Source organism: Phragmites australis, chromosome 23 (assembly GCF_958298935.1).
Source record: "Phragmites australis chromosome 23, lpPhrAust1.1, whole genome shotgun sequence".
In the NCBI taxonomy this organism is placed as follows: Eukaryota; Viridiplantae; Streptophyta; class Magnoliopsida; order Poales; family Poaceae; genus Phragmites; species Phragmites australis.
Genome location: NC_084943.1, coordinates 7,180,409 through 7,192,167, shown reverse-complemented (window position 1 = coordinate 7,192,167; position 11,759 = coordinate 7,180,409). Strand labels below are relative to the sequence as shown.

At 39.6% G+C, this 11,759-nt stretch overlaps 1 protein-coding gene across 1 annotated transcript; it reads left to right on the top strand.

The window, feature by feature from the left end:
- Positions 1–210: 210 nt before the first annotated feature.
- LOC133906517 (isoflavone reductase homolog) lies at positions 211–4,144 on the top strand. Its single transcript, XM_062348443.1, has 4 exons — positions 211–618; positions 1,707–1,947; positions 3,436–3,639; positions 3,767–4,144. The coding sequence occupies exons 1-4, from the start codon at positions 289–291 to the stop codon at positions 3,925–3,927; spliced, it is 936 nt and encodes a 311-aa protein (XP_062204427.1). The 5' UTR covers positions 211–288; the 3' UTR covers positions 3,928–4,144.
- Positions 4,145–11,759: the final 7,615 nt, after the last annotated feature.

Genomic DNA, 11,759 nt, shown 5'->3' with positions numbered 1-11,759 from the left:
CAGAGCGACCTAACGGCCCCATGCCTTCTGCTCAACTAATCCATCGCAATTATCAGGTACAGTTATCCAGCGCAATCATCGACTTGTCACTTGTCAGTGCCATCCAGCTCAAGTTCAGTTTCTTTGCTGAAATAGACACCTAATTAACACACATTTTTTATATTTATTATTTTATTGCCCATTTAGGGAACAGAACGTCGTTCAGACGTAGCTAACACCACAACTATAGAAACCTCATATATTTGCATCGCCGTCTCCCACAGAAAGCAGGAACCCTCCTTGCGAACTATGGAGAAGAGCCGGGTCCTCGTTGTGGGCGGCACGGGCTACATCGGCAGGCGCATCGTGAAGGCGAGCCTGGCGCAGGGCCACCCAACGTTCGTCCTGATGCGGCCGGAGATCGGCCTCGACGTCGACAAGCTCCAGATGCTTCTGTCCTTCAAGGCCCAAGGCGCGCGCCTCGTGGAGGCCTCGCTCGACGACCACGCGGGCCTCGTCGCCGCCGTGGCGCAGGTCGACGTTGTGGTCTCGGCCATCTCCGGGGTGCACTTACGCAGCCACAACCTGCTGCTGCAGCACAAGCTCGTGGAGGCTATCAAGGAGGCTGGGAACGTCAAGGTCAGTGTAGCTTAAGCAAGTGTTGTTTGTACGAGTTTCATATGATTTTGAAGCTGCAAATTTTCACATACGTACTTCATACGTTGCAAAAAAGAAAACCTATGAGACATCAGATGCCACACACGAACCTGCACTTGAATTTCACTGTTGTTCCGTAGAAATGTTACATACATAAAACAAAATTCTATTATCGCGTGTTCCAAATACGGATTAATCTTCCATATAACGCTAGTACGTCCATGTAGATTTGGGTCGGAGTTACTTCTGTGCACAGCTATCTCCCTTCTCCATGCCTTGCAATTTGTTTCGAAGGGAGAAATTAATGAGCACGATAACCTTACAATTTGAAAACACTTAAATTTGAAAACAACTGTTTACCTACCCTGGACCCCACGTAACTCCACAAAAAGTAGCAATAGGGGCTAGCCCACTAGGCAGCTCGCAGCCCCGCACCACAAGCTACCGTAATTCAACCCACTTCGTTGGAGCGGATTTATGTGGTGCGGGTGTGGATTTTCACCTATTTACACTTTCAGATTTAGGTTAGGCTGAGATTAGCAGGTTTTAGATCGAGTATGATTTTATTCTACCTAGACTTAATTCGACCATTAATATCTCTTGTTGGGGTAGGTTTATATGGGCAGCCAGTGGGTCTCGGCGGCACCGCATGCCCCCATAGAAATAGCAGGATCAAGTGAGACTTATAGTGTACAAATTGATATATAAAAAGTCGTAGTTAAATAACAAATTTGTGAGAATAATGTCAAGGCAACGAGAGAAATATGATCCGTCTAAATATCTGAACAGTAAAATAACCAAGAAACTCATGTGGCTAGTTAGTGTTAGCAAGGAAGACTGTACCCTTTAGAGGGAAATATTTTTCTCTAGGTGGGAAATAATTTTGAATTTCCAGCACAAAAAGTGACCATTTTACTTCGTTTCCAGAGGTGCCAACACAACAAATCAAATGTCAACATTACCAAAAAAATGTGAGGAAAAATTACTGTAGTTAGATAAGGTATGTGTTTAAACAACAATAAATGGTAAAACAATGCATCTAATAATAAACATTATAATTGTGGATGCAGCGTTTCATACCATCGGAATTTGGCATGGACCCATCGAGGATGGGGCATGCTCTTGAACCAGGAAAGGTTACGTTTGACGAAAAGATGGAGCTAAGACGGGCAATAGAAGAAGCTAAAATTCCCCACACCTACATTTCTGCTAATTGTTTTGCTGCTTACTTTTGTGCTAACCTCGCCCAAATGCGCACTGTCTTGCCGCCAAAAGAAATTGTTCAGGTATATGGAGACGGGAACGTCAAAGGTAAACAATAAACATTTGTTAGTTGTTCTAATATAGTTTTCTCACTACTGCAGAACAGGTGATCAGTGTCGGTTCAAAAACGTGATCAATATCGGTTTATGAACCCGCACTGATTAATCGGCACTGATAGTCAGTGACTATCAATACCGGGTATGGAACCGGCACTGAAAATCACTATTAGTACCGGTTCTAGATGAGAACCGGCACTAATAGTGCACTTATCAGTGCCGGTTAGTATTACCAACCGGCACTAATATGAGTGCTATTAGTGCCGGTTGTTTGTTACCAACCGGCACTGATAGGTGTTTCTTTTAGATAATAGTTGTCTATTTCTTATGACCATAGCACATACATATATTTGTAATTTCTAAATGCAGTCACGTATACTAGGCCTGTACACATAAATTTTTGCTTCTGCCATTAAGGGTTTTCAAATTTTAAATTTCTCATCGATGTGTTATTTCTTCCTTTCTATATTTCCTGTCTCTCTTTCAAGCAACCCAAAAAATCTAGGATTCATGGGAAAAATCTGTTGTCTTAGCTATTACTTTTCTGTAAAAGAAAGTTACAAGCATGCTTTGTCCAACCGCAAACGCTAGATAAATTTCATTTTGAAATAAACACAATAAATCATATGATTTGAAATGGTGTATTCTTAACTCCCAATTGACTAAGATTATTTTTAGCAAGCTTGCGACAATTAAATCTTTAATGGCCGTTGTTTGGATATAGTTTATTATATAATAATAACATCAAATGAACAATCATATATTGTTAGATTTGTCGGGGGATTATCTTGAAGAGGTACTTTCACATATGGGAAAAATTTATCTGTAGGACACTATCAAAACACTGCTTTGGTGGTACTGTAGGGCACTCTTATTTTTGTTATTAGCTTTAGAACACTGTGAAACTGTAGTATTGGCTATAGGACACTAGAGGAGAGAGGAAGATAGGGCATGACCATTACGCTCTCATCTTAACCTTCACTTTCTTCTTCCTATCCTCACCTACTGGCGTGTGGCTCATCTTGTCATAAATTTATAACATGTGGGTTAGATCAGTTAAATAGGAGAGGGGAGAAAGGAAAGGGTATGAAATGTGGGGCTGGGTTGTAAGTGAGAAAGAGAGAGATAGAAGAGGAGGAAGAAAGAAGAGTTGTGAAGGGCATAAAGGTCTTTTTCCTCACTCCTATCTCCTCCAGTTTCCAACAACCAATACCATAATTTCAGTGTCCTAGAGCCAATATCAAAATAAGAATGTCCTACAGCCAAAGTCACGTTATCCTAGAGACAAATTTCCAATAACAGTTTATCTTTTTGGACAAATGCAATTCTTTTTTGTTCCAATATGAAAATAGAATATATTGACCAAGTCATGTATCATAGAAATACAATTCTAATGATATAACACTATCTACAAAGAACACAAGAATGACCTGCTTCTAGTATCCCACTTCTAAGCACATAGCACTGACATATAATGCAGTGATATTTGTGGATGAAGATGATGTGGGAACGTATACAATCAAGTCTGTTGATGATCCTCGCACATTGAACAAGACAATATACCTAAGACCAAATGAAAACATCCTCACTCACAATGAGGTGATCGCAAAATGGGAAAAGCTCTCTGGAAAAGTTCTTCAGAAAATCCACATTCCTGCTGATAAATTCTTGGCTTCAATGAAAGGTAATTACACAATTGCTTGTTCCAAGACATTGTCAAGCATTAAAATTGTGCATTTTGCATATATTACAAATTTCGTAATTACTCCTTCCCGTTGGAAAAAATGTGAATTTTGCCCGTATTCATGCAGATGTGGACTTTGGCACACAAGTTGGAATTGGACACTTCTACCACATTTTCTACGAGGGCTGCTTGACAAACTTTGACATTAAGGATGATGAAGAAGCTACTCTGTTGTACCCAGAGGTTCAGTACACCAACATGGACGAATACATGAAACGATATGTGTAACTACAACCTTTGTTAAATTATTGGTGACCTATCGTATAATATCGGAATCCGTCAAAACTATGTTTGGATTTTGGAAATATTCTGTCTTACATCATGCATTGACGCATGCTACTCCAACTGTATGTGACAAGACATTAAGTATGTAACAATTCTACGTGACAAGACATTGATTTGTTTTCCTGCATTTCATCTAAATGGCCATTCAAGTTGTTTTTTTAGTGTTTTGCATTTGTATTCATGTCAATTATGTGTTTTGTACATTTGCGTGTTTTAACATTCATGTGTACCAAACAAGTCCTAAACATCAATTATTTATATTATATGGTAGTATTCTTGCTGCTTAAGTTGCAGTTAGAGTGGCAACTGCACGGGAAACCTTTCCCCCCCAAATCATCTTGGTTTCTTTTTTACCTGCATTAAATCGGTCATTTGTCAATATCCGTTGTCAGTCCTTCGTCATTGTTGCTTTGTACATCTCGGTACGTTAAGGCCGTAGAAGTCATCAAAGCAATAGTACTGGTTCGTGCTGGCCCCTCCTCACTTGAGGTTGTTGTGCCTCCTAGTTCCTGTATTCAGTATGAATGGCTCCTGCATCATGGCCACGACCATGGGAGTGGGATGTGCGCACCAGCACGGGAAGTGATCGGTTCAGGCTGTCCTATCCTGGTTGGCAGTTGAGTCGTCTTATATCCTGTGAGTGCATAGGATTTTTTAGCACTTTTTTTCACAAGTATTTCTAGGTTTATATCCAATCTATTGAGAGTTTGCTATGTGGTGAATCATGTTTCGAGTCATAGCATAGGGATGCAATGCAAAATAATAATAAAAAGTGATAGTTATAAAATAAATAATTATATAAAAATAAATAAATATGAAGATATAAACTTAACTAAAAATACGGTGAAATTAAGAGAAAGTCTTTATGTAAACAAAGGTTCATTGGCTTCCAGCTAATCTAGACATTTCATATATAGGGCAAGAACTAAGCGTTTTATACTATTCCTAATATGAGGGTGAAGTCTAAATAAATAGGGTATTTTTGGGTTATTCTATCCTTATAGTCCTCCATTCATGCCCATAAACCGGCCGCAACAAATTTATGAGAAATCCCAGACTACACTCAGAAGAGGTTTTTTGTCAGCTAGCCTCCCAACTCTGCTCAGAAGAGGTTCGCTGGTCCTTTGCTTTGACCAGGAACTCCTTTGGGGACCCATTCCTCCTAGTCAGGAAACTCTCCGAAGGCATGGATGAGTTTCCTGGGAAAAGTCTTCGACCAACTCGAATTGTGGTATTGGAAATCCCAAAACGATCTTAGACTCTCCATCCTTATCCATTGTGTTTAAATCGGGCACAAACGACTTTTGAGGGGAATTGATGTGATTTGACCTTTGATAGATGTCTTTGGAAATAAAGAATCTTGACTCATCAAACTCGTCGTACAGTGCTGAAAAATGAAGTGTCACACCTGCTGTTAGTTCACTACAAGGATTCATGTGTACTGCAACGAATTTCTTACAACAAATGATAAATCGTTGCAATAGAACCTTACTATTGCCACGACCACTATTCTATTGCAATAGTTTTTTCCTAATGCCACAATTCATAGTTGTTGTATTTATTATGCAATTCATCGTAATACATTTATTTTATTACAATGAATATTTAGATAGTAGCAATACCGGGATCGTTTTTTCACAACGAATCCCTATTGCAAGTACTTAAAAAAATGTCACAGTAGAGCTTTGCTATTGCCACGACCAACTATTTCAATGCAATAGCTTTTTACTAATGCCACGATTTATAGTCATTGTATTTGTTATATGATTCACCGCAATGCGTTTATTTTATTGAAATGTATATTTAGATTGTAGCAATATTGGGACCATTTTGCCACAATAGATCCGTGTTGCAAGTACTAAAAAATCATTGCAACAGATGTATTTATATTGCCACAAATAGTTAGCTCATAGCAATAGTCTAGTAAAACCGACATGATATTACCCGTTGCAATACTTTAAAATCGTTGTCACAGATTTATTTCTATTGCAACGAACGGTTAGATGGTAGCAATAGGTTACACAAATTGCCACAATAATTTCGGTGACAAATAATAGAAAAAATTGGTTCAATAGAGTTATTCCTATTACAATGAATAGTTAGTTCAGAGCAATAGTCTACCCATATTGCTACACCGTTTTTCCATTGGAACTATTAAAAAATGTTGCATTTTGGCATACCACAGATTGTTAGAGTTAGCGTGTGAAGAAGATGGTTTTCCAGAGCTTGCAGATATTGGTCATAACATCTCACCCGGGCTCATAGTCGCTCTTGGACTTGAAGCCTATGCACTAATAATGTTTATTAAGGGTGACCAAGCACTTAACTACCGTGATTCAATGTATTACTAATTTCTATTTTTTTTAGCCCAAACCTATCTTTGGATAGGCTTAGCCCATCATAATTTTTATAGTAGCCTTAACATGGCATCCTCAGCCACCTACCTCGGATGCATCACACATGTATGTAGGGCACCTACAATAAACCGAGTTCGGCACTACAACAAAAAACCAATTATTTTTCTGTAGGTGCAAAAAATAGGAGTTGATGAAAACCAAACAAGATAAGGAATTTTCACCAATAAAATAAAATAAAAATCAGATATGCATTTCTCACAAACTTATTACAAGGGTATAGTTCAAAAACCAAATCACAGAGGCAGACGCTAGCTGATTCATTATTCAAAAATCATATTTGGAGATATTATCACTGGAATACAATGGTTATATCAACCCAACACAAAGAAAGAATGCATGCACCAACACAAAAAGTAATCAACGGGATAGAAGCATCACAATAACATCGCAGCTCCAGGCAGATTATGTTGACATTAACTTAGGTAGAAACACTTATAAACATTGGCTGATTAGAGGCGAAACACAGGAATTTAGCACCAAAACAAGCATTAGCCAAATTTAGCTTACATCCATCACAGTTATAAACATTGAAGGTGTACATACATCCTAAAATGACTACAGAATCAAAGAATTACAATGCTCCGAGATTGACCAAAAAACCCAATAAGATGAGGTATCCTACATATCAAATCACATGGACATTGACTACTGTATTGTTTATCACACAATCAAATCTGAACCAAAATAATACTAAAAATGCCTGATCATATTCAAGCCATCAAGCAGTCTGGAGATTAATGCCCTATTCTTAGTAGGACTACAGCTACAATGTATGAATTTCCACATCGTGAACAATGAAGGTATAGAAACACAAGGATGAGTGGTTACATACCATGATGCACTATAGTTTATCACAACTTGCAAAAGTACATACCAAAGGGTTTAATCAAATTAAACCACTTAACAGCAAAATCTATGTGCTAAATGATAGTTCATCTGTATCCTATACCACCAATGTATGCCAGAGATCTGCGAGCAAATATTGGAGCATGTGATATTAAGGTTCTAGATTCACTTGAACATCAGTAGATATCTATTAGCCTCTAGTGAACCTTATGCATTTTTTTTTGTTAAGCAAAACATCTTATCTTTTTAAGTCAAAGGAAAATTCTAAGATGGGCTATTCTCCATGGTACTTCCTTAGATTGCCAGCTGCACTGTGCATCCCAGCAAGACCTTGTTTGCTTCATCCAATATCTTATCTCAGGAAGAGCCTTGCTTGACATACTTTTAATTATGCTAATCAATAGGGTGCATGAAACTAATTATGGGGAATGTTACCATGGTTATAAATTTTAATGATCGAGGAATCTAATAGTAATGATGTGCTTCAAGTTTTGTAATAGAATCAGATGGTGGACATCCTAGATATATAGTTCATCGACCAAGTAACTTTTAAATAGCTGATTTCCTAGTATATCTGTAGATCAAAACTAAATGCAATTGTATATGCATAGCTCATAAAATAGCAGATGCATTGTCTCTTGTAGAGCATATGCATGTGCTTTAGCATCTTTATTGCGAATATTGCAAATATGTGTCACATATGACATGTGATTCCCCATATAGTAGAAAAGTGGTATGATTAGAAACATAGAATATAAATTATTGTAAATACATAGGTAATTTTCATAGATGATAAGAGAATATTTACTCAAGGTCCGCTTTATACATAGTGACAAATAAACATGAATCAACCAGTACAACCAATGGACAAGGGCCTTAGGAACTGTTTATTGAGGTTTGACATACATAGCTAATAACAAACAATCAAGAAGTGAATCCAACAAATGTCCAGTGGCCCTACTACAAACAATCTAATGGAGCAACCTAAATACACAAAGATACATAAACACTAAATCGATATGGTGGACGTCTAGATACAAAGATTTCATTGCCATAATACAAGCAATACGGCAACATCTAAGCATAAAATACATGCGAGGTACCAGTTATTTTTCTATGGACGTAAAGAGGTGTGCTAATTAAGACAAACACAAGACACAGACAACAACTATTTCAGTGAAAGAGGAATTGTAATAGCTAATAGCTGATGACATGGTTCACAAAGGTGCAACCTCACGCATCACTGCAATTTGCAAGTAATTTTAGCCATTAAGTCATTCATACATTCCTAATCGCTCAATAGTGCAATACAGTTTCAGTTACTGTGCCTTCTCTTTCTTTGAAGAAAACAACTCTTTGTGACTAGACCTTAACCATTTACCCAATATATTTCTGCATCATAGAATACTAATAAGAATGCTCCCATAAAACAATCTATTTTGTTGCTTCATATATATTAATTTGCTACCCCTTTAAATTAAGGGATCTAAATGGAAGACATCATTAGAGGTACAAATATTTTATTCTAAGATTACAATATTTCGATGTGTGGCCATGGCAAAGCATAATATCAAGGAATAAATGCATACGCATGCTCCTCATAAGAACGGGAAGAAACCTCTTTCCCCTTGGTTGTTTAATTTTTTCAGTTGTTATTGTACAAGTGTCAGGAGGTGGTGTGCTTTCACCATCAGGATCCATGGAGGTTTTAGTTACGTTGGAAGCATGGTGTCAGGACCCGACCAAATAGTATTCGAACTAATGGTGTCAGGACAACTGAGCATATGTAAATGTAACCACAAGTATAACAATGTCCATGAGTGCCAACTCGAACCACCAACCACCAACCACCATACCCAGACCATAATCACATGCCCAACCATCAACCTCATGCCATCATTCACAAATCACAACGAGAACTCTACGACCAGTGCAGATAAGCGATATACATGCTCATAACTGAAAGCATGGCAGTTCAAACTATTTTTACATCCTGTAGGGGGATACTCCTAGACCCACATGACACAAGGACCATACGGCTTGTGCCACCCGCTAAAGTGCACACAATGGGGTACCCGTGACAACCTTTCCCAACCATCCCCAACCGTGTGCGACATGCAACGCTCGGCGTCGCGGTACCAGAACTACTCCTGGAGCAAACTAGCACCGCTTACAAGCCCGCCCGCTCACACCATCCTTGTTCAGGCCCCACAAAGCCACAGCTGCGAAGGTATTCAGTTCGCCTTACCATTAGATTGGCATGTGATGAGTAAGGTAAGTGCTAAAGCTGACTACACCAACGATCGATGCTTAATCGGTGCAAGCGGTCTATGGTGCCCGGTTTTCCTTTAGCGTCCTACCCAGGGGAACTCCACATTCAGGCAGGCTAAACACCCTCCTAGCACCGCTCACACCTTGCCTCATACTCACCACTCAACCAAACACCACATCTCAACCACCTCGACATCAAGTATTTGTAACCATAAACATAACTGTAATACAGGAGCAACCCTAAGCTCGCAAACAACGGAGTACATCGCCGTTCGTCTTCTACCGATGACCTAATGCATTGCTAAGCATATAAGTCAAGCTTACACCTAGACACAACATCATATCTAGGCTACAAGGAACATACACGAACAGGTGACCAAGGTAGAAGAAATGCAACGGCTTAGGTTCTACCCAAGGGTACCCGATGACACATGCATACATACATAAGCATATTTAACATTTTAGATTTTAAGTTAAACTGGTGCAATATAATAGATGCTTGCCTTAATGCACTGTCTCACAAAGGTGGGGTGCCTCTAGATCGCCCTCGCTCGCCGGGATCGACGGATCGGCGGTCTCTAAAAAGAATAACGCGTGCGATGCAATGAGTATGAATGAAGTGCAAATATTTTCCAAAATATGCATATAATGAATCAAAATATTTTTCCTAGATACAACAAGTCATAAGGAAACTAGCAAAATTGGATTCATCAATTTTGGACTTATGATGAATTAACGGTGAATTAATGAAGCTTTAACATAATTAATTAATCTAAGAAATTTAATTCATTATTTCATGGCTGGGGATATTTTTAATAGGTAGAGTAGGTTATTATGAAACCAAAAAAATTTGTTTTATAATTTTTGGAGCTACAGAGAATTTAGTATGAATTTTACAAGTTTCAGCAAGCAGTAATTGTGTTGTCTGGGTATACAGCGGTCAGACCGCAGGTATACTGGCGGTCAGACTGCTAAGAGTCACGGTTAGACCGCCAGAAACGTGGTCAGACTGCCCCCGTGCAGAGAGTTTTGGCCGCTAGCGGTCTGATCGACCTTGGGGTGGCGGTCAGACCACTGGGAGTCGCTGGGGGCACTTTGGGAGCTCATCGGCGACTATTTTGGCGACATTTGGAGTGGGGACTTGGACCTAGAGCCTCACATTGACTTCCTCTACCACGTAGGACAACATGTATACGTCGAAATCGACCAAAACTCGGCTATTGTTTCTAATTCATTAAGAACTCATGAACTTCAACTCTAACTCCAAATTCTTGGATTTCGACCAAACAATTCGCGCATCCATGCCATGGGAGCCTAGGAGACTCACCCAAGATGTTTTACCGAGCTTGAAGACTGTTGGTTGAAGAAGTAAATAGAGGAAATCGCTCAGGAGACGAAGAAATCCGGTGTTTTTCACGTTTCGACCCTAAACACCAAAAGACATCAAATCCAGCCCAAATCCTTCGGAAAAGAGCAAACAAATTGGAGGGATGGAAAGCTTATGAGCTTGTGATCACAATTGTACCACATGCATACCTTGATTCGGCTCCTAGAGCGCGGATTTGAGGGAGAAAGGGAGAGTTTGAGAGGGGGGGGTGAGAGGGGGCTGCTCCCTTGCTTTGGCTGGTTGGGAGAGGAGAGAGGCACATGAGTGGGAGTGAGGGAGCAGGTGGGGCTGCTGCCCAAGTGGAGGGAGAGATGGTGGGGCCGGCCGGTGGGCCCACGTACAAGAGAGAGAAGTACGTTTGACTGTGAATTCAATTCCTTTCTCTCCCGGATTTCTTTCTCTCATCCAAATGATTTCAAACGAATTGCATTAGTGTCACCAAAAGAATTACACAAAAGTAAACATAATTCTTAAGAAGCATAATTATGCTTAATTATGTAATTATGGAATTTGGGACGTGACAAACCTCTCCCCTTAAGAGAATCTCATCCCGAGATTCGGTATGAGTCGGGGAAGAGCACGATGAGTCTAGGAACCATGCTGTGAGAGATAGAACACAATGCACATTTCCATTTAACAAGGCAATGAACACATACATGCGAAATGTTCCAACTGTGCAAAATTTACACAACGCTTACAAGCTCTCAAAAAGCTCAGGATACTCGGAGCGGATTTTATCCTCACGCTCCCAAGTTGCTTCTTCTTCCGAGTGATTGCTCCATTCAACCTTGATGAATTTGATGTAACTTCGCCGCGTCTTGCGCTCCGCTTCATCCAAGACACAGATTGGTTGC